Genomic DNA, 26,833 nt, shown 5'->3' on the forward strand with positions numbered 1-26,833 from the left:
TGTGGCTGGTATGTGAGAACAGGTCAGTAAGGCCGGTTGGCATCCTTAGGCCTCTTTAGCTGGACCTTGAGTCTCTTCATGCCAATTTGAAAGCCATTCATGGCCTGAATAGCCGTCTGGGCACTGGTTGGATTGTCAAAACTAACAAACCCTGGAGGATGTGGGCAAGGGTGTTAGCTGGGTGCCTGCCTGGCCTGTGGCCTCCCACTCTTTGACCAGCTTATTTTCCAATACCCTCAGGCCAGTTTCATCAGACACACACCCTTGCATTGGTCATGTGTGCATGCATGCATGTACATACATGGACACGCACTTTTAAAGGCAACTGGTGTGATTCTTGGAAGGATGGGAAGCCACTCTGATGGGGAAGGGCAGTGTGTTGGTTAGTGTTTCCCTATATTTCCCTGGCTTGGGTGGACTGTCTCCCTCCACTGCTCCCATTCTGGCCTCAGAACTGCACTTTGGAGTTGGAGAGCCACTCCAGGCCCAAACTCAGACCCCTGCACTGGCCAACTCCAAAGCCCTGACCTACCTCATCTAACACCTAGGTCACAGGGCTTCCCAGTGACCATGAAATAAGGCTGTCCTTGGTCTAGGCTTGGCCCCATCACTAGTCTGTGGCCCAACTTTGTCTCATGCATTTGGTCTCTGGAAATCACTGCCTTATGTAGGCTCCATATGGAATCCCGAGGCTAGGAGTGGGAAAGGACCAGGGATGGGGCTCAGCTCACCAAAACACTTGCTCTGGTTGGTGGCTCGATCCACAAAGACTTTGGCAGAGACAACAGCTCCAAAGGGCAGGAATGTCTGTATGAGTTCCGTATCACCAAACTCCTGAGGCAGGTGATAGATGAAGAGATTACAGCCTTCGGGGCCTGCAGGAACAGTAGCAGGCTGGTTCAGGGGAGGGACCCCCAAGTGGAATCCTGCCAGGCCCTGATCCCCAGCCCCCAGTCCCTCACCTTCTCTTTGCTGCTGGGGCAGGGCTGAAGGCTGCTGGGGAAATGCTGTGCTCACAGGGGCATAGGCCGATGGATAGGCTGCAGGAAACAGAGGTGGGAGTGGCAGTGACCCCCCAGGAGCCACTCCCCAAGCAGGGTCTCATCTGTCTGGCCAACTTTGACCCATCCAACCCAGTCCACCATAAACCGTGGTCCCAAGAGAGGTCCTTGAGGGGTTGGGGGGGAGCAGGATGGGCTCCTGCAAACAGAGCCTAATCACCCCCACCACCAACTCTCCCTATGCCTTCCTGAGCCCTTCAACCCCCCAGGCCGCGCGGCGCCGAGTGAAACCTGCATAGTGGTGCATCGCAGCGAAGGCCTGTTGCAGGGGGTCAGCCACGCCGCCGGGGCTCTGGGCTGGGAAGAGAGGGGCGCCCACGGTGAAGGCGGATGGAGAGGGTGAGGAGAGAGACCCGGGGGGTGTGGGAGGTGGAGGGCGGCTGTGAGAGGCAGCAGGGAGGATGGGGGTGGTGGAGGCTCCCTTCCCTCAAACAGGGCATGGTCCCCACTCAGTTTTAGGGACACCTGGGTGGGGCCGGGTGGGGCGGCCCACCTGGGTAAGGAGAGAGCCCGTTATTGTAGAGCGTGTCGGAGCCCTGCTGCCCGTTGGTCTGGGGGTTGAGGGATCCGAATCCATTGACCCCGAGGGGCGTGGGAAGGCCGGGGAGCGCGCCAGGGCCGCTGCCGCCCGGCGAGGAGCTGCCTGCTGGCGGTGGGAGGAGCGGTGAGGCGGCGGCCCGCCGGGCGCCTTCCACGCCCCGCTGCGCCTGGGTCCCCCGGTCCCCTGGGCCCTGTCACATACCTGTCGCCGGCAACAGGGGCGCGGCCACCAGGCTGAAGGCCGCCACGTGCTGCATCTGGGCGGCCACCGCGGCCACCGGGCCCAGGCCGGGACCCTGAGCGGCCGCCAGCAGGGCCGCCTGGTGCTGCAGGATCTTTGGGAAGGAAGAGGCGAGCGCGGCGGCTCAGCTGCAGGCCCGGCCGCCTGCCCGGCCGCCTGCCCGGCCGCCTGCCCGTCTGGCACCTACCGCCGTGGTGTAGGCGCCGCAGGCCCCGAGGGGCAGCGGCGCGGGGTGGAAGGCGCCCAGCTGCCCCGCCATCTGCTGCATCCGCCGCAGCGCGCGCTCCCGGTCCGTGTCCGCCACCTTGACCACCAGGCTGGACGAGGCGCCCTGGGCAGGGCAGGGCCGGGGACGCCGTGGTGACCGCTCCTGACCCCGGCCCCAGCTCTGGGCGAGCGCCTTCTCCACTAGGCCCTTGCCCCGGGGACACCGACGACAAGCCCGTCCCCGCCCCGCCGGCCTCACCCTCAGCCCAGGCACCCATTCTCACCGCCATGGTCCGGCTGCCGTGCAGACCCTGGATGGCCGCCTGGGCCTCCCCCTGACTCCCGAACTTCACAAAGGCACAGCCTGGGGCAGGAGAGAGGGATGGATGGTTCAAAGGTTCAAGTGGCCCAGAGAGACTGAAGGTCACCAGGAAGCCTCGGGGGGAGCGGGAGGGAGCGGATCGGGTCACCTTTACTGGTGCCATCAGGGCTCCGGAGGACAGTGCACTCCTCAATATGGCCGAAGGGCTGGAACAGGCGTCTGACATCCTCCTCACCCTGCTGCTTGCCCAGCATCCCCACAAACAACTTCCGGTCCTCTGGGAACAAAGCTGGGAATGACCTGGGGACCCCAAGTATCCCTAGGCTCCCCAGAGTTGCCTGGAGAGCTTCGGAAGGTAGCTCACCAGACTAGTTCTGGGAAGAGTGGACTCTGTAGCTACTCCCTGCAGGGAGCAGGAGGACCATGGGGCTCCTAGGCTATGTCTCTCTGAGGGGCTGGTGACCTACAGGCAGATCTACAGAAAAGGAACTCAGCTCACTTCTCCATCGGAAAACCTGCATCCTGAGAAACCAGAAAGGCTCCTTGTTACTCTTGTGGGGAGGAATACATTTTGATCACTTTGGGTGAATGAAGCCCTCTGTGGACCATCTTATGTTTGACTTTTCTGTTGTCAGAGTTTGGGCAATGCTGGTTCAATCCATTCTGGTGGTAGCAAGGGATGGGGTGGGTGCTCAGAGAAACCTTTGTATTTAGACTGAGTCCCTAGAACAGAAGGGCACCCTTGCAGGTCAGCTTGGTGGTAGTGGCTAGAACCAATGCCCCTTCCTGCTCATATCAAGGAGTGTTCCGAGTTCAAAATCAGCACAGAAAACAGATGTCTTATCTTACTGCCTCACTCTCAGAGAGATCACTAGAATGGTGAGTCCTTACCCCAGCACCGAATCCAACCCAGTGCCCCTCCCAAAGGCCTACCGAAACTTGCACTTCTGACCATTTCCCCCATACACATACCTTCCTTAATTTCCCCTTCTACCACCACCTCCTCTCACCTAGCTTCCAGGGCCATCTGGGAGCCCTGTTACTTCCTCTCTGATTTCCCCTGGCCTCCTGCCCTGATCCTTCCCCATGTGTTTCTGCTGTGGGAAGACAAATTCTGCCTCTACACCTGGATGACCACCTGAAAACAAGTCTGATCCCCCCATATGTCCTATGGGAGTAGCAAGAGGTGCAGGATAGGACTGTAAGCTGGGCTTGTGTCCCCTGATGAAAGCTGGAGGGCTGGGGCTGGGAACCAGGGATGAGCCACACATGAAGCGAGTTTGGTCTTCTCTGCACTGTCAGGAGCCTGGGACAGAGGGGTGCAGCCCATGTTAAAGTCTGACTCCTCTTTGTACCAAGGTGAGTCTCTGAATTTGGGATGGGTCTTGTCTATGTGTGGGGCAATACACCCTGGAAGAAAAGGGTGTGTGGGGATCTAGCTCGGCTTCACCTTTAACATTCTAGAACTCAGGAAATTCCATCCTGAACTCCTTTACTCCTTGACAAGCTTAACTAAGCAGATGGAGGTCCTTGGCTCGTGCATGAATGAGAGACAGGCTGATGGCATCACAGACTAAAGTCTGGGTGACAATGAAATGGAAGAACAGAACAACCAAATTTAGTAATAGAGGAATCCCCAAGAAGGCTATTGTCTATATTTCACCTGAGTGAGCTGGGGGTGTATCTCAGTGGTACAGAGCTTGCCTAGCATGCCCAAAGCCCTAGGTTCAATCCTCAGCAACACACAACACACACACACACACACACACACACACCAACAACAAAAAAAACACCTTTTGTCTGACACATTTCACCTGGGTGATCTGGGGTTCAGCCTAGGCTGCCCTGGGGATCCTGGGGTGTCTGTCTGTCGATGCTGTGTCTGTGTGGAGGGTAGGGACAGCAGTTCATATATGGCAGGTGGAATGAGTTTCAGCAGAATCCTGCCGTCTGTCCAGAGAGGTACCGCCCAGCGATCCTGAGGGGGAAGGGGATGGATAGTGTACTTGTGGCTGGAATATTCTAGAAGAGGTGCGACCTTTTGTGGTAAGAGTTACAGTCCCGTGGGGTATTCTTTGCTGCTGGGGGTGTTAGGCACAGTATAGCACCCTAGAATGGAGTGCTGGTTTCTCAACCTTTAAAAAAAAAGTGGTGGGACTGCGTTCGCACTCTCCCCTGGGGGGGAAAATGGTGGAATGCATTGTTCTGATAAAAATATTAGGATGAAATTCAGAATGTAGAAGGAAAGTAGAAATGCTCTGACCAAAGCCAGAAAAGGAGCCTGAAATCCCTCCTGTTGATCCTCCCCTAGTACCTCCTGCAGTGGGCTACAAGGAAAGTCCCTGGAAACCATTGACCTAGAAGACAGAATAGAGTTCCACATAGTGTATGAAGGGAGATCTGTTCAGAAACCTGAGAAGACAGGGAGGCAATGCCTGAATAAGAGCAACCCATAGGTAGTAAGTAGGCCCCTAGAAAGATGGAAAGAAAGATGGCAATATGGAACACAGGCCTCAATTCTCCTGGAAGATGACATGAGTGTAGAGCTGACATGCAGCTGAAAGGCCACACAGTTGAAGGGCACAACTACATTTTTCCATTGACGACCAATGTACACCCCTTTTCTATCAAATACTTTTGAACACAAAACAAGCTGTCTTGTCATCCAGCCATATAGGTCAGGGGTTCTAGTATGGTGAACGATAGGGTTGAGAGCACAGGAATCTAAGCAGACTTGGTCCAACCCATCTTCTTCAGAAATGACTGAAGGATGCTCTCTCTTCAAGAAAGGAGGCTTTGTCTGAGGTGTATACATTTCTGGTTGTATAGAAACGAAATGTATACAAGGTGAGTGTACCCACTCACCTTGATGTGGGTGGGTGTCACGCTGGCAGTGACAGTGTAGGAAAATGTCTCAGCCTTTGGTACCAACCACTGAACCAATCCTGAAAATACTAGTCTACCTTTGAGTCCAGATATCACCCCAGAAAGTCCTGCTAGTGGTAGCATTGTAGTAAAGCACCCTTCCCCTAGTACTATTAATGATGAAGCATTAGAAGACAAGGAAGACTGAGAGCGAGTGAAGGAAATTGCCAGGATAAGCAGAGCTCCTGGCCAGACCTGATAAGCAGCAAGAAGGACTTTAGTTTTAGGTTTTTTTTTTTTAAAGCTGTTAGAATAAACAAATTCAACAAAGTTGCAAGATACAAAATCAACATTCAAAAAACAGTTGCATTTAGCCGGGGGCTGGTGGCTCATACCTGCAATCCTAGCTAATTCAGAGGCTGAAATCAGGAGGATTGAGGTTTGAGGCCAGCCCAGGGCAAACAGTTTGCAAGACCCTATCTCTAAAATAACCAGAGCAAAATGGACTGGAGTTGTGGCTCAAGTGGTAGAGAGGCTGCTTTGCAAGTCTGAAGTCCTGAGCTCAAACCCTAGTCCCACCCCCCCCAAAAAATCAGCTGTATTTGATACAATAATAAAGAATAATCTGAAATGAAAATTAAGTTAACAATTCTATTTACAGCAGCATCAAGAAGAATAAAACACTCAGAGACAAACATCCAAGGAAGTGAAAAATCTGTACACTGACAACTACAAAATGTTGCTGAAAGAAAAAAGAGAAGTCACAAATGAATGAAAAAATATCCCATGTTCATGGACTGCAAGACTTGGTACTGGTACAAAGACAGACTCATACATCAATGTAGGAAAAGAGAGAACCCGGAAATGCTTACATCCAGGTCACATGACTTTTGACAAGAGTACCAACACCATTCAATGCGGGAAGGACAGTCTTTTCAACAAATGGATAGTCACATGTAGAAGAATGAAGTTCCTATCCCTACACCAAAAAACAATTAAGTGAAAACGGATCAGAGTCCTAAATGTAAGAACTAACACTATGGAACTTTCAGAATAAATCATAGGGGAAAACCCCCATGATACTGGAGTTAGAAATCATTTCCTGAATACAGCATAAAAAGCATAGGCAGGGCTGGTGGAGCAGTGGCTCCAGTGGTAGAGCGCCTGCCTAGCAAGTGTGAGGTCCTGAGTTCAAACCCCAGTACCACCAAAAATTTTTTTTAAAAAGCATAGGCAGAGAAGCAGATAAATTGGACTCTGTCAATATTAAAAACTTCTGTGCATAAAAGGACACCATTAGCAAGGTGAAAAGCAACCCATGAAATGGGAGAAAATTATTTGCCAATAATACGTCTGATAAAGGGCTAATATCCAGAATATAAAGAGTCCCTACAACTCAACCATAGCAACAAGAACAACAACAACAAAAGATAAGAAACATAGGCAAAGAACCAGGCATGGTGGTGTACGCCTGTAATCCCAGCATTTGGTAGGGGGAGGCAGAGGATCTAGCATTGTGATCCAGTCTGGGTTACACAATGAGACCCTCTCTCAAAAGACAAAAAAACATCCAAACAACCAGTAAAATAAAAAAGGTCAAAGAAGTTGAACTGACATTTCTTCAAAGGAGATATCTGATTGATCAACGAGCACATGAAAAGAGGCTGAATATCACGAATCATCAGGGAAATGCAAGTCAATACTGCAATAAGACATCGCCTCATGCCTGTCAGCGTGACTGCTATCAAAGAAACGAACCGGTAACAAATGCAGTAAGGGACAGAGAAATCGCACCTTGTGCACTGTTGGTGGGAATGCAAAGTGGCGTGGCCTCTGCGGAAAGCAGTAACGGCAATTCCTCACAGAACAAACGCTGAATTCCACATGCCCAAACAGGACCTTTTTGGGGGTATACACACCAAAGCATTAAAAGCAAGATCTTTTTTGTCCTTTTTCCAAAAATGTGTTTTTATCTTTAACTGACTGGTAATAATTTTATTTATTTATGGAATATAATGTCATGTTTTGATATATGTATACATTGTAGAATGATTTAAAAAGCTAATTACCATCTCTATCACTTCAACTACTCAACTTACTGTTATTGACGGCACTGGGGTTTGAACTCAGGGCCTCACGCTTGCTAGGCAGGCGTTCTACCACTTGAACCTCTGGCCCCGATTACCCAATTTTTTTGTTATGGTGGGAATGGTTGAATGTTGGGTGTGGCCCAGGTAGTAGAGTGCCTGCCTGGCAAACATGAGGTCCTGAGTTCAAACCCCAGTTCTGTCAATAATAACAATAATAAAATAAAGAAGAGTCAAATTCTAATTGTGGAAACTCATTCCTCCTGTTTACCTGAAACTTTGTGCCCTCTGGCCAACATCTCCCCTTTCTCCGTTCTTCCCTCCACCAGCCTCTGTTAACTATCACGTTATTCTGTTTCTGTGAGTTCCGAGTTTTATTATTATTATCATTACTTTGGCGGTGCTGGGGTTGGACCACGTCCCCAGCCCTAGGAGGGCCACATTAGGTTCCACAGGTCAGTGAGCTGATGAAGTTACTTGTTGCGAGCACACAGGGTTTTCGCGGGGCATTTGCACAGCCATGCTCTCGGGAGCGCTACCCACACCGGCAAAAGCTGAAACTATCCACACCCACCAACAGAAGAATGGACAAACAAAACGTGGCGTAGACATACCACGGACGATTTTCAGTCTTAAAACGGAAGGAAACTCTGACACGTCCTACCCATGGCCGGTCCTTGAAGACATTATGGTAAGGGAAAGAAGACAGCCACACAATGACAAACACCATCTAATTTCAGTCACATGAGGGACCGAGAGCATTGGAACTCATAGACAGAGGAGTGGTGTTTGCTAGCAGCTGTAGCGCGGAGGGAATGGTGACATGGTGACTTGTTCATTGAGTAGAGTTTCAGTTTTACAAGATGAAATGGTTTGGGAATTGGCTGGGTGACAATGTGAATATATTTAATATAATAAACTGTACTCTTAAAACAGTTAAGATAGTAACTTATATGTACCTGTATTTTAGTCTTAAAAAATAAAATAAAGAAGGGCTTTAAGGAGGGCTGCAACAAAGAGTCTTAGAGCAAGAAAGAGGAAAATAAGCAAGGTTCCATAGTTCTGCTTTAAACGTAGAAGGTCCTGGGTTCGAGCCCCAGTGGAACCAGGGGAGTGCCAGTGTAAAGGTTCGCTTTGCTGGGCGCCACTGGCTCACGCCTGAATCCTAGCCACTCAGGAGGCAGAGGTCAGGAGGATCGCAGTTTGAAGCCAGCAATAGTTAGCAAGACCTATCTGGAAAAAACCCATCACAAAAAAGGGAAGGAACAAAGGAGGGAGGGAGGGAGGGAAGGAAAGAAGGAGAGAGAGAGAGAGAGAGAGAGAGAGAGAGAGAGAGAGAGAGAGAGAGAGAGAGAGAGAAAAGAGTCCACTGACCCTTGCCGCCCAGGAGAACCACGCAGTGAGTAAGAAAGGTAGCCTGCGCCTGGGTTTCCGAGTCCCCTTAAGAGAGAGGCTTAGCTTCAGGAGATGCATTTCCCTTTGCAGGCTGCACACCTGCCCAAAAGGCAGCGGTCCCCCCACAGCCGTGGCCTAAACGTGTTATAGGATCGATCCACTTTGAGTGATTGGCTCTGATCCACGCTCAGCAAAGCTCCTCTCTTTACCTTGGGAGGTAGAACGCATTTCAGGAAGTAGAGGTAACTCAGGAAAGTCTCAAGTGCTGCCAGGACACCTATCCAGTGAGTCTTTATGGGGAAAGCTCTTCCTGAGATTAAGTGAGCTTAAGTGACAGGCCGTCAGCAGACTGCGATACAGCACTTGCTGCTAGATCCATGTGTGATTTAGGTCAGAGAATAGTTCCCGGGTTCTGAAACTCTGAAGATTCCACCTCCCAATTCGACCTTAGGGCTAGGGATGTAGTGCAGTGGTAGAGCACTTGCCTAGCATGTTTGGGAAGGGCCTGGGTTCAATCCCCAGCACTGCAGAAAGAAAGATGGAGGGGAGGATGGAAGGAAAATTAAATTAAAAAATTAGGTGTTAAACACTAAATAAGGTGGAATTGCGGAAAGAATTTGAAAACGATGCTTAAAGAGCAGTTGGATAGTAATTATCTTTCATCTATCGATCTATCTAGCTATCATCTACCTATCTACCCATAGATACATTTTTTGCATGTGGTACTGGGTTTTGATCTTAGGGCTTCACGCTTGCTAGACAGATGCTCTACCACTTGAGCCCCTCTGCCAGCCCCAATACGTATATATTTTTATTATTTAAAATTCAGGCTGATAGCTAAGCAAACCTGTGCAAAATCAGGCAGAAATTACTTAAATTACAGGGTGGCGAGAAGAGAGAGAACGTGGTAACAGATAATTGGCTGTTGAGTAAAAGCAAACTCAAGATTTTTTTTTTTTTTTAAGAAAAGAGATGCCTCAAAATGTACTTAAAAATCCTTAGGGAATTTTTATATTTGAAGATTAAAAAAAAAATCTAAGCCAGGTTTGGTGACGCACACTTGGAATCCTAGAGCTCAGGATGCTGAGGTAGGAGGTCTGAGAATGTAAGGACAGCAAGACCGTTCTCAAAAATACATTAGTTAGCTAGTTAATTATAAACTAAAGTGGAAAAAGTGCGTGGATTGATCACTTAACTATTTCTGTACCTTAGGCATCTCAGAGACATAAATATTTGCTGAGTAAAAATACAGCAAAGTTGAGACAAAGAATAAGTAGAGAAGTCACTGCTGTGATTTGTGAATTTATGACATTTGAAAGAGAGAAAAAAAACCATACAGGATTTCAATGATTTTTTTTTTTTTTGGCAGTACTGGGGCTTGAACTCAGGGCCTCACATGGGCTAGGCAGGTGCTCTTACCTCGTGAGCCACTCCACCAGCCCTTTTTTGTAATTTTTTTTTTTTTTTGAGATAGCATCTCACAAACTATTTGCCCAAGCTGGCTTCGAACTCTGATCATCCTGATCTCTACCTCTCAAGTAGCTGGGATTATAAGCATGAGCCACCAGCACCCAGCGAGGAGTGCAATAATGTTGAAGGTTTTGTCTTATGGCTAGAAAATTATTTTCCTGTAGGACTGTACTTACAATTTAACTTAGTATTTCCAAAGCAGAGATAAAAATGTAAGTTAAGAAACATCAACAACAGTCCCCATGCTGAACAGCAAATAATACAGACTTGTTCAGTTACTGTCGTCTGAGAGACTTGGGGGTCCTTACCTCTCCCTTCAAATAAATTTCAACATTTTGAAATACAGGAACCTTGGATATTTGGATTTTTATCCAGGCAAACATTATTTACTCACTTACTTTTGTTTGTTTGTTTGTTGAGGCAGTGTCTCGATATGTTGCCTGGCTGGCCTCGAACTCTTGGGGTCAAGTGATACTATGACCTCAGCCTCCCAAGTAGTGTGGACTACAGGTGTGCACCACTGTGCCCAGCTTAGGCAAACACTGTAATGCTCAACTTTAAATACATTCAAATGCCGAAGGAAAAGTTTCTGACCCCTGTGTGTCTGATGCAGAAGTGGATGTCTTAATGTGCTGTGAGATAGTATCATTTCAGAAAATTAGATTCATCTTCCTTTAATAGTATACTGTTCACTGTGTATCCACCACAGGACATAAGGTGTAGGCACAGAATATGAAATATTTGAAGAGCAAAGAACCTAGCTGCAGAATTTATAGGAACTGGCCAGGATACATTCAAATAATATAGCTTACGAAGACCTGGGTATATATCTGGTACTCTGAGAACATTGTCACCAAGCTTGTAGGGGACAACCAAGGAAGAAAAGAAGACTGGCCTTTTACCTCAGGCAGATCCTGTTGTATTGCTATCCTAGTATTACCAATGACTTCTAAAGTTAATACAACATTCAGTATGTACATTGGTTATTTCCACCACAAACCTCATGCTTATTGATTAAAAATAAGACTACTACATGTAGTAGTATGTAGTATGGGCATGGTGGTTCATGCCTGTAATACCAGCACTAAGGAAGCTGAGGCAGAAGGACCACAAGTTTGTAACCAGCTTGAGTTACTTATCGAGTTCAAGGCCAGCTTGGGTTACATACTGAAACTTTGTTTCAAAACAAGCAAACAAAAAAAGTAAAAACACTACTACTACTCTTACATTGGTATCAAAATTCAAGAGACAGAACATAAAGAGACAATTTTTGTTAAAAAGCGAGATAGAATACCTCTTTATGGAAAATGGGGAAAAATGGAAGTTTGGGAGGAGGGGCCAAAGAAGCAAACTTAATAAGTTTGACATCCCACACTGATGTCATTTGCTACATTTCAAAAGCAAAGTTCCAGTACAATCTTTAAGCATTGAGCTTCTCAAGTATTAGCTTGTTACAGTTTAGCAAAGTCAAACTCACACCTGAAGAGTTACACGGCAGTGCCGAAGAAGAGGGACATTTTGATCAGTAACCAGAGTATATAACACGGGTCAGTCAGAAATAAACATTATAAGGCCCAAGACTTAGCACACATGCTTCCTCTTTGCTGAATACGTAGGCAGGAACAGGGAGGAGCTGAGAGATCTGGTGGAGGACCTGGAAGGACAATTCACAGATGCATTTGGCCCGCACACTCCTGACCACCTTCAGTTGTCAGGAAATATCTGTGTGACACCAAACCTCTAAGGTTAGGAGTTCAGCTGCCTGGAGTTGCAGCTCCTGCTCTCCTACGCTGGTGCAAATCTGAAGAGGTGTATGGGCGCGATGCCAGATCACTGCTAAAGTGATGTGACGCCTGCAAAACTTGTACAAAAAGAAGGAAGATTTCAACACTGGAGCTGACGCCATGAGACCAGACAGAGGCTTGACTGGCATGGAGGCTCCTTTGTGTAGCTGCCCAAATTCAGATGAGATGTGTGGGACTCTGTATAGCAGGGGGACCCAGCCTTGTGGACCTGAGACACGGGCTCCCTCTCTCCTTTCTCTAGCCAACTAATTCCTGTTACCCCTACGATCTTACCTTAGAGATTACAAGCTCTGTGAGATGAGCTTGACCTCCTGGAGTGAGTTAGGTTTGTGTCCCCATGATCTTCTCTGGGCTTCCCTTGACTATGCACCCTTTTTGTAAAAAATTGTTTTGGCGGCCCTGGGGTTTGAACTCAGGGCCTCATGCTTACTAGGCAGGTGCTCTAGCACTTGAGCCACTCCGCCAGCGAGCTTTCTCTTGAGAAGCACTGATCCCACTAGATTGTGATCCCCTTGCTAGTTGGCCACAGCCCCTCACAGCCTTGGGGCTCTGTGAGACCAGGTTCCAGCTCTGCCTTGCTCACATCTGTATTCCTTATGTAGAGAAAGTCAGAACGTGTTGGCTGATGGCTGAATAAACTATAGCTCATCCTGTCTGCCTCTCAGCTCTCTCATGTCCTTTTAGGTCATTTATCTGTGGGACTGTCTTGTGTTTGTGGTAGGCCTTAGAATATGGCCAACAATGGCCTTGATGCCTAACAGGGCCTCTGGAGGAGCAGACAGTCTTGGGACATGTGAACAGGAAGTTTTGGATGCAGCCTGGAACATCTGAAAACCATTCAGAAAGGATGAGATGGGAAAGGAGGATGTGTGTGGAAGGCGGGGGTGGCAGGGGGAGGGGATGACTCAGAAATATCTCTCCAAGACAATGTGGTGTGATGACACCTTGACCAGAGATCAAGAATCAGAGACAAAGGCCAGAGAATCTAAGTGAATAAAGGAAATATTTATTGGAGGAATTCCACAAGGGAACCATGAAGCCCCAAAGGCCCCTTTGGGTGACATTGAGCAGGAAGTCCACATTGATAAGGGATTAATAGATGTCTGTACCAGTTGGGTTCCATTCTCTCCCTGATCTTGGGCAGTTTCTTTCACCTAACAAAACCATAGCTGATCTTGGGAAGACATGGAGGGAATCTTACCCAGAAGAGGGGACAGTCAGCGTCAAGGGGATTATAGGCAGACACTTGGCAATGAGAAGATCCAGACACCAAGAATGGACTCAAGGAGCCAATTTTGCCTTTTCAGCAAGGAAGCTGGGAAAGCGCTCTACCACTCCTGTTCTTAACAAGCAGTAGACTCTCTACCAGGAAATAGTGCAGCTAAAAAACTTGAAAAGATTTCCATTGTCCTCGGCATACAGTCAAGTTCCTTACTAGGACTCACAGAGCCTGTCACCCTAGCCTCATCTTTTACCATGATAACCAGGCAATTACAATGAAGGAATGAGCAGCCTCAACTCAGAATGGACTGGTTTTCTTGAAACAGAAGAATCAGGAAAAGGAGAATAACCCCAGCCTGCTTCCTTAAACATATCTATAAATTCTATCTGACAAAACAGGAACGGCCACACTCCAAGGAGCAAGGTGATGAGAACTCCCTTCCTTTGTCCCCAGCATCTGCTTCTGCCTTTTCTGCTTCTTCTGGATCTGGGCTCCCCAGAACCCCAGCTGTTCTTGGTCTGAGCTGCCATAGCTGAGCTGGTTTTGGGGGTGCACAACTCTGGGTCCCACTGACCCAGGGAGGATGTAATAGTAAGCCACTGGTAGAACTAACTCCAGGAGTGGGTCCACCATCCCCACAGGGTGACAGAATGAGGTTGTCAGACAGGAAAGTTTACCTCCTCGGCCCTCACTGGCAGCCGGCTTCACTTGGATCGGACGACTCATCTGAAAGACATCGGACCAACACACGCATTCAGCGCTACTGCCTGGCCCCAGCTTCTCCTCCCCTGGCCTCCTCAGAATCTGAGCCCTCGGCCCTTTGAGCACTGCACTCCACCACTCCCACTGGGGTTAGAGATTTTCTCCAAGATTTCTTCCTTAAACCCAGGAATTTAGAAAGTGCTGGAACCCGAAGTGTTGATGGCAGGAAGCTCGGTGGTCAGCGTGGGGTGGATGGGGCAACTAGAGATTTTTCTGACTTGGGCCGTGTGGGGCCCGTCTCTCTGACGCCTGGACTTACATAAAGACTTTGAGTGAGAGGAGTTGAGTGGGAGGGTGCAACTGATACCGCACATTTGTGTTTCACCTAAAACTGAGAATATAATACTTGTGTTATTTAGATTAAACCATCTGGAAATCAGATTCAGTGTGATCTATCCCCAACTCGGCCATTTCATGGTTGTATGACTTTAAGTAAGCCATTCTGTCATATTCGATTGTCAGTTGGGGAAAACATTCCCAAGCTTCTGTGCCACCACAGTCCCCACACTCACCACCTCCATCCCCTCCCTGGCTCGCCCTTCCGGGAAGGTGCTGGGGTTCTCTAGGGCACCATCAGCCCTTGCTTGTCTCTCTCTTCCCATTCTTCCTGGATGGTCTCATCCACACCCACACCCCACATAGGGATGACTCAGTGCTCTGCACCTCCAGCCCACACTCTCTTCTGGGCCTGAGAACCATGATCCCCAGCTGCTTGCTGGACATCCTGACTAGGGAGGCCCAGAGCTCACCTTTTCACTCAAACCTGACCCTCCCAGTCACTCAGCTTTAAATCTGGAAAGCCCCTTTCCCTCCGTCCCTTCCCCCTACCACCAGCTTTGCACCATTTTAATTCAAGGGTTCCCTGATTAGAGGTGGTTAAAAATCACCTGGGAACCATATTAGCTTCTTAAGTTGGGGTGGGGGGGTGTATAATTTGAGAACGCTCCTAGGTGATTTTAATATATGCCCCCCACATTCCCACCCCCCAACCACCCTAAGTGAAGTCATGATTATGAATCCCCATCTCACCTTCCTCTCATGGGTGTTGTGGGGATCACATGAGGTAATGGGGACGCAAAAGGTCTTGGTAAACTGCCAAGAGCTGGCTGGGTGCGTGGGATGTGAGGAATTATTGTTGGGGGCAGACAGCTGAGTGCCAGGAGGAAGGAACAGCAGCCTTCCCGTTCATGGAGGAAGGGGCACTGATGCCCATCTGGCCTGAGAAGGTGATGATCCGAACCCCTCCCCTCAGGAAATGCACTGCTTCTGCACCAATCAGGGGCCATTCCATCCCCTAGTTGCCAAGACAACAGGCAGCTTCCTGTTACCATAGCCACAAGTGCTACCCGGTAACCATGGGAACATCCTGGCAGTCACAGTTGAGCAATTTCCTTTGGATCAAATTTGGGGGTGGGAGGGGTGGGAGGGGTGGGGAGAACTTATTAAAAAAAAAAAAGGAAGAAAGAAAGGAAAACAGGCCAAGCCTGAACCAGTGCAATCCCTCTCCCTCCCAGGGCTCTGACACACCCACCCGCTGGTGGCTGAGCACCTGCAGTGTACCAGGCTGTGGGTAGGGACCGAGACACCGACAGGACTCAGGTTGCAGTCTAGAGGGGATGACAGATCAATCCAAGCAGATCAGGGCGAGCTGGACAGGTCTGGACTGGCCTGGACCAGGGGGACAGGACCCGTCCCTGGGCATGGCCACCTGTGATTGTGGAGGAGAGACCAAGAGACAGAGCCATGGAGAACAGAGACACAGGGAGAGATGGAGAAACACAGGAAGACAGAAATGATGAGAGGAAGTAAGAGACAGACCTAGAAAGGGGCAAAGACAGGGAGTTACTGGGAGGGATAGGAAGGAAGCAATGAGAGGTCAGGAAGCAGGTTCAGGGGGCACAGGGAAAAGCCTGGAGGAAGGAGAGAGGGGTAGAAGCCCGGGATGGGGGTAGTGAGGGTGAGCAAGACCATCATTATTTTATTAGTTCTTAAATAGATTCTGAGAATTTCTCTCTGGAGCCCAGAGTGACGAGCACATGTGACAATAACAGTTTCCATGGCAGCTGCCTCCCGGGCTAGGGTTCCTTGGAGATGGTGCTCATTGGTGCTTTGAAGGATGCCCCTTTTCCTCCTCCTACCCACTTCACCACTCTTCAATGGAGAGGGGACACACCTTCCCAGTCAACCTGGCAGGGTCCAGGCCTCAGGCTGGAGGCCTAAGCCTTCCACCAGTCAGGCTCACTGTCAATGTTTCCTGAACTCTGATGAGTTCCAGTGATGGCTTAGATGGGAACCTCTGCTCATAGGCTCACAGAGGAGCCCGTGAGCCCACCTTGTGCCAGGTCTCTCTTGGGGCATTTTATACACATTGTCTCCAAATCCTTCTACCTGTTCAGCAAGGTTATACCATTGTCCCCATACTATGGAAGGGAAAACTGAGGCTGCAGGGGATCAAATCACTGGTCTAAGATCACACTGAGGTGGGTAAGTGGTTGAGCCGGGATTTGCCCACAGGGCTGTCTGATGAAGTCTGTGATTTTTGCATTGTGCTGCTCAACTCTATTCTTAAGACATGAATAAATAATAAGGTGCAGAGGGACCACAGCCCTGGGACACTGGTTGACTCGGGAAAAGCTTCATGTGGGAGAGTGTTTGACACAGGCCTTGCTGGTCTAAGGTCACAGGCTAGGTGGAGATAGTGGAAGAGGCAGGGCTGGCAGCTGAGCACTCTAGATGGCTGGGGTAGAGTGAGGGAGCTGTAAGTCTGACAGGACAAGGATCTGGTACCTGGCATGGAGGCAGCCAGGGTAGAGCAGATTGCTTCTGAGATGTGGATTTAAATCTTGGCTATATCACTGGCAACTTCTCTCCAAGTGTGGTGAAAATGGCATCAGTTAGATCTTAGTAGGTGCACAAGGTTTGATCAATTTTGTTTATTTGTGTAGGGTTTTGTTTATTATTGATCGATTGATTAATCTGTATTTTTTTGTGAGACTGGGGCTTGAACTCAGGGTTTCCCACTTGTAAAGCAGGTACTCTACCACTTGAGCCACATTTTCAAGTCAATTTTACTCTGGGGTCTCATGAATTACTTGCCTGGGCTGGCCTGGAACCATGATCCTCCTGATCTTAGCCTCCCAAGTAGCTCATAGGCATGAGCCACCCAGTGGCTGGTTTGTTTGTTTTTGTGAATTTGTTTGTTTTCATTTTGGGGGGATTTGTTTATTTGTTTCTAGGTGGAGGAAGTGGAACTAAAAGGCAGGTAGGGGCCAGATTAGGGCAGGTTATGAATAGCTTGTCAAGGAATTTTGGCTTTGTTGTATTACAAATGCAAAAAGGACCCAGGAAAGGACTTAAAGTCTGTTCTGTCTTAGGCAAGCATCCATAAGCTGTCAGTATGCAGAGAAAGGACTGGAAAGGGGGCGATTACAGGCAGGAAGATCAGTGAGACAGGTCAGAGGCAAGGGTAACCTGGACCAGGGTAGAAGGAAAAGGACAGTTCCAAGAGAGGCTGTAGTCCTACTGGATATGTGACCAAGGGACAGGGAATGTTGGCTGACTATTAGGCTTATAACTCAGGAGTTGGGGGAGTCGGCTGTCGGGGAGTTTAGAGGTTCAGGGAAGTCCCGCATCCTGCATCGAAGAAGATGATCACAGAGCTATGGGAAGCAGACTGCTCCCCGCAGCTCCGAGCCTCAGCACCTCCCACCCCTCAGGTGGCAGTGGTTTAAGAGGACACCCAAGGTTTAGGTGTGCTATGTGCACCTGGAGGAGAAAGAGAGGTGCCCACGTGAGCTGCCCGGGCGACCCTGCCTTACCTCACTCCTGCCATAAGCAGGGGAGGGACCTGGAGTGGTGAGATAATCAGAATCCTCTTTTGAGGAAAGGGGCACTGGCTGCTCAGCCAAGAACCTAGGACTTCAGGTGAGCTCTTGCCCTGGCTGTGCACCTGTTCTCCCAAGATTCCGGGATGTGCCTCCGGGCTCTGCAGGGAAAATCAAGGGAGAGGATGTGAACGTGAAAGAGAGCAGCCTACTCCAGACAATGGAGTGGGGAGGCTCAGAGGCATCCCAGATGTACACAAGGCCCTGGTCCTTCTTGTAAGCAGAAAGGAAAGCGAGACCCCACAGATTCCCTGCTTGAATTGTCTAAAACTCCTGCCTTTGAGCTTTTCTGTCCCAATTCCTTCTGTTCTTCCACTTGGTTCTCACCCTCAGTGCTCCCCCTCTGCTGGGAAGAGTTACCAGAACCTCCCTGAGGAAGGGAGCATTGGTGAGTCTGGGAGAGGTGCCATGAAATCAGGGAAAAGTAGGCAGAAAAAGCAACTACCATTTCAGCTCTTTGTTCTACTTCACCTCCTCTTCCAATTCAAGCCACTACCAAGTCCCATTGGTGCATGGATGTCTTAAGCACTGAGTTCATCCTCACCTCCCCATCCCTGCCTGTCCCCAGCTCCAGGCCATTCACCTGCTCTTAGGCGACATTGTCATGGTATCTCTTATGCTGCTCCCTCTTCAACTCAACCTTCACCCTGTAGCCAGAGTCATCTTTAAAACTCAGTCCCTTTGGAAGTCCACCCAGGGCCTGCCATTGCAAGCCTCCTGACAAAGCCCAGATCCTTGACCGACCATCAAAACTGTGTGTCTCTCCTCCCCCACTGTCCCAGCGTGCGCAGTACTCTCCACTCGCGAGAATGCTGGACACCCTCCTGCCATTTCTCATGCTAGTCCCAGAATTTTGGAAGTGGCCTCTGGCTTTTAGGTTTCCAGACCCACATATATGATGACACTTCGTCAGGATTCAGCTCAGATAGCACCTCCTTCTGCAGGGCATCTCTTTCCTCCTCACTCCTGAGGAGTGAGCCTTTTTCACATGTTTACATGCAACTCCACTGAGATGCAAGGTGTGATTTCTGGACTGGAAGCTCCTTGAGGCTCAGCCTCATTCACTAAGTGGTTTTGATCACATATAGTACCTCTGCATGAATTACAAAAAGGCACTCCCCCAAACATGGAGATAAGTAAGAAAAATTGTGTCCCTTCCTTCCGGCTGATGCAGTCCTGCAACAATGTTCATGGCTTGGTGGATAGAGGAGGAATGGATTTAGCTTCCATTTGCCCTCTCCACCAAAGCTGTTTTGTGTAGGGTACAACTTGCAAAAGCAAATTCACTACTCTACTCACTTATGTCTGCCTCCTTCAGAGAGTTGGAAGAGATGGGCTCCCCAAGGAACGGAGGTCATGGGCAGGAAGACAGAAAAATAAAGGATCATTCTCTGAATTCCAGAAAGTAGGGCTGACGTTGGCAGCACTCTCTTTCTGGTGGATTCTGGAACCTACAGCAAGGCTGAAAGAAGGCTGCAAGAAATGAGAGCCTGGTGGGACAGATCTCTGAGGTTGAAGAAGTCCTGAGTAGGAAGCCAGGCTTTGATAGGTGACAGATCAGCAGTGGGGGAGATAAGGGGAGCTAAGAGGAATTCTCACTCCCTCAAACCCTGAAGGAGCCAGGCTTTCCCTTTGGGGGATGGACCCCAACGGGGACAACTGCCTGGTCCCCGATGAACTGAAACTCTTGCTAGACTCCTGTCGCAAGCCCAGATTGAAGTCTTGCCCCTGTTTGTCCAGCAGGTGGCAGTGGTGTCTAGGACCCAGTGCCTGTGAAGGGCTGGGGAACAGGTCCTCCCGGCCGGTGCTGTTGGGCCAGAGTCCAGGTGACTAAAGTTGCTGCTGCCCCTGGCAGGCCCAGAGGAAAGATGATGGCATGGGCATTGCTGGGGCTGGCCAGCGCTGCCACTGAGTCTCACTTAGGAGAAGAATTAAATATTAGTTTTCACTTTGTTTAGCTGGGGCGGATGAGTAAAGCCGATCCTGCCAGCGCCAGAGGAAGCCAGGCCGTGCTCGAAGCCTGCAGATGGATGGGTAGGAGAGGGAACATGTTCCCAGTCACCATCTTCTCCAGAGCCTATGACCCCTGTCTGCCATCAGGCTGGCTCAGGTAACAGGGCAGTAGTCGAGTGAGTGAGTTTTGGGGACAGACTAACTGGGCTCAAAGCCCAAATCTTTCTATTAGCAGCTACATGTACATCACTTGACTTTCAGACTCAGTTTCCTTATTGGCAAAATAGGGGTGCTCGTAACAACACCTTCTTCACAGAAGATTAAAATATTGGGAGCATGTTAAGTACCACGAACAGTGTCCTCAATAACTGTTAGTCACTATTATTTTGCTTTTCTACACAAATCCTCCCAGGACACCAGGGTCTCACAACGTGTATGGCAGGGACCTTTACTATAATAAAGATTTCCAGGTAGCCCTCCCCTAGTGGAGCCCTGTGACTAGTTGAGAAGTTTTTTCTCCCTGAGTTCATCTTTATTTTCTCAGTGTCTCCCATTGGCTTTTAAGATAAAGTCCAAATCCCTGAGCCTACACAAGTCTCCCTTTGACTTCTGCCATCCTCTGTGGATCTTCTCCCCAGCCTGTCCAGGCTCTCCCCCATGTCCCCACCCCATTTCACGCCCACCTGTTCCTTCCTTCTGTCTCTGTGCCTTTACCATGCTGTGTTCCACGTGGATCTAACAGCTCATCTCACTGACTGTCAGTTCCAGCAAAAGTCATTTGCTCCCACGGTTAGATGAATGATGACTTCTACTACTGCTGCTACTAACTCTGCTCTTACTCTTACTGCTGTTACTACCAACAGCTAACCCTCCCTGCATGCTTACTTTTACAACTGGGCTATGAATGATCTCATTTGATCATTATAGTACCTACTGGTTCAATCTTACAAATGAAGAACCTTAGTTTTAGAGGTAAAGTCTTGCCCAAGATCACAGAACTGGTGAGTGGTGGAACCTGGATCTACCCCCAGTTCTGTCTGGGCCCTACAGCCTCCATACAAAGGATTGGTGATGGTGAGGAGCTGGTATTACTTGGCTCTGAGTCCCAAAGAGTGAGGCTCAAGTTGCATCAGTTACTAAGATTGGGTTCTAGGATCTGACACCCTATCAACAACTCAATCAACTCTTGGCAAAGCATGTTCCATGACTGGACAGCTCCAATTTATAGAAGTGACTTCTTTATACTGAGCTGAAACCAGTGTCTGCTCCTTATATTCATTGATCCTGACTCTGACATCTGGATCCATCAACAGAAAGCCAAACCCTTCTTCAGAACCTGAAAGCAGTTACCCCCACCCCAACTGTCGTGTTCTCTGAGATCTGACTCTGTAGCAGCTACTTGCTAAGTCTCAATGAATCCTCACTATAGCCCAGGGAGTAAATAAGGTGTTAATACAACACTCTCCCTATAGATGAGGAAACTGAAGCACAAGAAACATCCAGAAACATAGGATGAGTCAATGCAGAGCTGAGGTTGGTGAGACTCATGACCAGTATTTCTTAATTATCCTGTTAGGATGTCTCCGTATTAAAATCCCACCAAACCCTATCTTCTCCAGCTCCATATCTCCACTTCCTTCAAGCTATCATCCCAGACATGTTTTGTGTCTCTAATCCATCCTGATCTCTTTCTGGTAGGCTAATGACCCTCCTAAATCTGAGACCTAGAATGGCCATTGTCCCAGGTTTGGCCGGTCCATGGCATTTGAGTAGTGCTCTTGCTGTAGACAGACACACCACTTCTTGGACAAGAGAAAATGACTTGCTCCTGGTGACCCATGCTAGCTCTTCATGGTCACTTCTTATTTCTATCCCATGGTTAGTAGGTTCCACTTTGCCTTTTGTCCAGTGATTATCCATTAGCCAAGACCAGACCAGGAATTAGTGGTGCTTTTAAGCCTAGCTGCCTATGAATCAGGTCTCCCCTAACTTTAACCAAGTGCTTATAGTGTGGAGGGATGATAATTTTGGTGACTGAAGGCACCCCGCAAGGCATTACAGGAAGAGGACCAGAGGAAAGTGTCATCAAGGATCATAGGACTGGTCAAAATGGGACACCAGCCAGCAGAGCCTCTCCCATGTGTAACTATACACATGCCCACATCAGTGACAAACAACACCTGAAGCCATGATTTTAGCCAAGGTGGACAAATTCTGGCTTAGCTCACAATCCTGATGGCTCTTCTAAAAGATGCACTGGAACACTTGGCCCAAGGGTGTTGGCCCATTTCTTTGAGGCAGAAGACTGAGTGTAACACAGGACTTGTAAGTGTTTAGGGCAAAGGCCAGCCCTCTCCTAGACAGATGACCCTGCTAGTTTCTGGTCCCAATCCAGCCTCACATGCTGCTTTGGATTGCACCTAGTGCACTGTCCCCAGCCTGAGGTGATTCCTCCCCACCCCCAACCCTGGTGGACTTACCCCTGGCAACGTCTTCTGCTCGTGCAGAGCACTCTGGGCCTTGAGAGCTGAGTCGCGGGCGCAATAGGTGAGGAAGGCACAGCCTGAGGAACGAGAGCCTGGCTCAGAGGTTTCCCTGAAACCCCCGGTCACTTTTCTTGGAAAGATACCATTAAGATGGCAAACTCCAGACCACTCTCTTTTAACAAGAACACTGCTTCTGAGAAGCCTTCTCTGCCTCCCACTTCCCTGCAAGGAGGCTGTTCACATGCCTGGGGACCTCTGTCCCAGCCTCTGGCTCCCTCCCATTCGCTCCTGGCCTCTTGCCCAGAAGACATATGTAGCCATGCCCTGTCATGGGCCCATCCAGTCTCCTCTCTGCAGTCCAGACACAGGTCCTGTTGGGGTTAAACCTCCCTAATCGGCTTTGCCCTCTCCTTAACCCAGACACCCCCTTCCTTTCTGGATACAGATTCACAGAGTTGCCCAAGGTCAGCCTCAATTCCTTCTCAACTCAGTGTCAGATGGAAGGCTTGGGGGTCAAGCTCAGAGGTTTACAGTGACTTCCGAACACCTCCCTCCCCGTGCTTGAAGCTTGGAATGGATTGATTTGAGGTTTGGAAGATGATTCTGGTTTAAGGGCTTCCTGTAGGTGGGAGTTTCCAGGGATTCCCCCCTAATCTTGCCCAAGGACATTGGTCTATCAGTTAACTCTCCCAGAACTTCAAAATAGAGCCTCTCAAAGAGTTATTGTGCCTAAACTCTGATGTCCCTCTTTTTTTTTTTGGCAGTACTAGGCTTTGAATTCAGGGCCTCATGCTTGCTAGACAGGCAAACTACCACTTGAGTCACTCCACCAGCCCTTTTTGTGTGTGTGTTGGATATTTTTGAGATGGGGTCTCCCAAACTATTTGCCCAGACTGGCCTCGACCCATGATGCTCCTGATCTCTGTCTCCCGAGTAGCTAGGGCGTGAGCCATGAGCACCTGGCTGTCTGATCTCCCTCTTAAAAGGACCATCTGGTATGGGGCAGGGAAAATGTCTGGGCTGAGCCAAAACTCCTACCCCTCTTTAATCAGCCTTAAAATCTGCAGCCTACCAGAAAGCACTAAGGCAGGGGTTTCTTCCTTGCCAACATTCACTGAGCACTCATTCATTCAGAAAATATTGAATAATTGCTTATTATAGTGGGGCATTATGACGGGTCTGGGTATAGAGAGGCAGCAAGATAGATATGTTCTCTGCCCTCCTAGGGATTAAATAGCAAATCACCAGGGGCACCTAACTGAGTCCTTTGAACTCAGTTGGAGAATGTCTCAAAGACACTGAGTCCTCAAGAAGAAGCACATTGAGTTCTCTAGAAGGAGGTGACAAGAAGGGTGATGATTATTTCTGGGAGAGGGGAGAGTGTGCTTGGGAGATGGTGAGAAGGCTAGTGGGTGTGGAGGCTGGTGAATGGGCAGAGTGGCTAGTGAGGTATGCAGGAATCAGATCATATATAGCCTTATGGGCCTCTATCAGATTTTGAACTTTTTTCTAAGAGTAATGGACGAGCCACTAAAGGGTTTTAGCAGAGTTGTGACATGATAAGATCTATATTTTTAAAAAGGCCTTTTGAGTCTAGGAAGGAGAAGAAGGACTGAAGGAAGAGCAAGTGGATGTAGAAGCCATTAGGAGCTTTCCACTTAGACCTCAGCACACTGGAAAAGCAAATGGGAATGTTTTTTCTGGCATCTTCTATGGGTGTCTTAAGATGGATAGTTTATCTACCATTCATTGATTTAAAGGGATCTTCCAGAGAACTCCTGGCCAAACTCTTATCATATCAATAGGGAAACTGAAGCCCAGAGAGTGTGTCACTGGCAGGGCAGGGTTTAGAATTTTCTAACTCCAGGCTGAGGTTGTTTTCAAAGCACTGTGGCTGCCTCCCTGGGTACTCAGCCATCAAAAGGAAAGTGAGTCATTCTAGCTTTCAGATGTCACTGTTGCTGGGGAGAGGGTGGGGGTGATGTTGACCCTCCATATCTTGCAAGGAAACACTTTCCTCGAAGAGGTGTAAGTTGGTTTGGGAATAAATCATCAAACACCTGATTCCACTTTCATCACTACTCCATCTTCTGCCACCAAACCATATCATCTGATTTCAGAACCAGGTGTGTGGGGGGCACTGAAAGGTTCAGGGGCCCAGTTGCTACCTAAAGGAGCCTATGTGGATTACTGAGAGGTAGAAGGTGGAAGAATGGACAGATAGAAATATGGACAGATGAATGAAAAAAACAGGAAGAACTAGAGCTAAACGGGGGAGAAAGAGAGGGATCAGTACAGAGACTGATACTGTTTGAGTGAAGAGTGAAAACTGAAGTTAACAGTATTCTATACTCTTAATGTACAGCTAACCTACAAAGATAGGCTTTGTACTTTTATGTTGAAATCAATATTTAGAAAATACAAATAATGAGTTCTATAAGGAGATGGACAGAAAGACAGACAGGAGTTGGGCTTCATGCTAAGGAATCTGAATGATATCACCTTGTGCATTCATGGCCCCTTTAGCATAACCCACCAACAAGGGTGGAGGACCTCCCCTTACCCAGATGGTCCCAACCCTACTATGGGCATTTTCCTGAAGCCCTTACATTAGTGTGCCAAGGAACGAGCCAGGGTCTCCCAGCTGAAAAAGAAGTGGCAGGCTGATTCCAGCTCTCAGCCCTTACAAATGTACTTTTAGCTACCACTTTCTTAGGAAGATCATGGACAATAGATGGTGACCTTTCCCCACCCAAAACCTGAAACCACAACAGGGCGGTAGTGTGGGGAGATAAGGGTGCTTCTCCTCAAATTACTATATGACTCTGGCTTGGTTACTCCAGCCCAGCCCGGAGAGACTTTTCTGCATGTAAACAAGTCTCCTCCCTCTCTACAGGAAGAAAGGGGTGTGGCCGGACAGTGCCATGGTGCCTCTGTCTAGCAAGGACAGTGAGAAGATTCCTTCCTTCTTCCTGATCAGCCAGATCCACCCTGAGAGTGCTATGGTCTGGGACAAGATGGAGGGCAGGAGGGCATCAAGAGGATTGGGGAGAAGCAAAGGCGAGATACAGGAGGAGGGAGAGGGAGGATTAGTGAATGAAAGAAGTGTGGATTTGGCTAAGGGAAAAACCTAAGGTGAAGGGGACACAGAGAGGTGCAAGTTCCAAGCTGAGGCTGGGGTTCCAGACTCAAATCCAGAAGAGATGGAGTATTAGGATTCTGGCAAAGGGTAGGAGAGATTGGGTTACTGTCAAACATGAGGGGGCCATTTGGAACCAAGAGTCTCCTGGTGGGTGAGCTGGATTTTGTGAGTTAGACTGGTCTGGGTGCTGAAAAAGGAGAGTTTGGCTGCGGGGATAAAGAAGGGGGTTAGGCTGATAGTCCGAGAGTCAAACGAAGGCTCTGGGGGTTGGCTGGAGTTGTAGGCCAGAAGGAGGGGGTGCAAACCTAAGACATGTGTGAATAGATAGGCCTCAGAGGGGTGACCTCAGATGGAGGGTTCAGGAAATGTATGGGTCCAGGGTTCAGGTGAGAGCATGTGGGAGCCAAGAGGAGGAATAAGTTTCCAAATTCAAGGATTTGGGGTGTCTGATGGGAGGGATGGTGGAGAGGTTTAAGTGAAAGGTGGGGACTGTTGGGGTGTGGGAGGGGGAGGGCAGGGATTTAGAGGTGAGAGTGAAGAACATGTTGGGGGACCAGAGCGATGATCAGAGGGAGGATGTCACAGAGCAGACTGCGGGTTTGGGGCTCTGTGATCTGGACAGAGGACAGAGCTGAGGCGGGGCAGGCAATGAACTGGTGTTGGGCTGGCTCTAGACAGGGCTGGGCTGGGCTGGGCTGGGCTGGGCTGGGCTGACCCCCGCGCACCTTTGTGGAGGCCGGTGAGCCGGTCCTTCAGCACCGTCAGCTCGTAGATGCGGCCGAACTCCTCGAACAGCGGCTTGAGGTCCTGCTCGTCCAAGCCCCGCGGGATCTGCCCCACGAAGAGCTTGATGGCGTCGTGGTCCTTCATGGGCACGGCGGGACCTGGGTTCAGCCCGCTCATGCCGACGCCGCTGTCCGCGGTGCTGAAACCCAGGCGCGGGCCGGGGCCGGCGGGCGGCGCAGACCCTCCGGGCGCCGCGGCCATGTCCCCGCCCAGTTCGCCCTCCCGCGGGTCCCTCCGCTCCCGCCTGTCCCGCCGTCCCCTCCCTGGACCGGTGGCGAGGGCCGGGGGGGGGGGGGAGAGGGGGCGGGGCCCGGGCGGCGAGGGCGGGGGGCTGCACGGGGGGCGGGGTCCGGGTGGAGGGGCGTAGTGGGGAGGTGGGGCAGACCGGAAAGGGGCGGGGCCGGGGGCGGGGCGGGCGGAGCGCAGGCGGCGGGACGCTGGGGTCTCGCCGGAGGTCCCCGCACGGCGCGCTCCGGGCTCCCGCCCGAGCTCCCAGAGCCGAGCCCCGAGCCCCAGCCCCGTGCTTGGTGACGTCAGGCAGCTGTCCGCCGAGTCTACGCAAGTGATTTGCATAATGAGGGAGCAGTGGCCAATCAGAGTGGGCT

The 26,833-nt window shown here is 49.6% G+C and overlaps 1 protein-coding gene across 6 annotated transcripts; it reads right to left on the reverse strand.

Annotated features, from left to right (window-relative positions):
• Positions 1-26,463, reverse strand: Celf6 (CUGBP Elav-like family member 6). 6 transcript variants are annotated; one of them, XM_074061582.1, is made up of 12 exons: positions 26,168-26,463; positions 22,295-22,377; positions 13,893-13,941; positions 2,520-2,648; positions 2,334-2,413; positions 2,030-2,173; positions 1,804-1,936; positions 1,555-1,707; positions 1,293-1,358; positions 963-1,040; positions 732-875; positions 1-151 (listed from the first exon to the last, which is right to left on the reverse strand). In XM_074061582.1, exons 1-12 carry the CDS (start codon positions 26,427-26,429, stop codon positions 24-26), a joined length of 1,449 nt encoding a protein of 482 aa, XP_073917683.1. In that variant the 5' UTR covers positions 26,430-26,463; the 3' UTR covers positions 1-23. The 6 variants fall into 6 exon arrangements, with proteins under 6 accessions (XP_073917683.1, XP_020018926.2, XP_073917682.1 ...); XM_020163337.2 differs by lacking the exon at positions 1,555-1,707; XM_074061581.1 differs by having other exon boundaries at positions 732-1,040.
• Positions 26,464-26,833: the final 370 nt, after the last annotated feature.

The sequence above is a fragment of the Castor canadensis genome, chromosome 19 (genome assembly GCF_047511655.1).
Source record: "Castor canadensis chromosome 19, mCasCan1.hap1v2, whole genome shotgun sequence".
Lineage (NCBI taxonomy): Eukaryota > Metazoa > Chordata > Mammalia > Rodentia > Castoridae > Castor > Castor canadensis.

What these genes read in the sequence shown, in the direction of transcription:
- Celf6 (XM_074061581.1), bottom strand. Translation starts at nt 26,429, where the DNA reads ATGGCCGCGGCGCCCGGAGGGTCTGCGCCGCCCGCCGGCCCCGGCCCG. An exon ending in GCCCCTGTTGCCGGCGACAG is followed by an intron (nt 1,708 to 1,803) that starts GTATGTGACAGG and finishes TCCCACCGCCAG; the next exon opens with CAGGCAGCTCCTCGCCGGGC. An exon ending in CGGGCTCTCTCCTTACCCAG is followed by an intron (nt 1,359 to 1,554) that starts GTGGGCCGCCCC and finishes CTCTCTTCCCAG; the next exon opens with CCCAGAGCCCCGGCGGCGTG.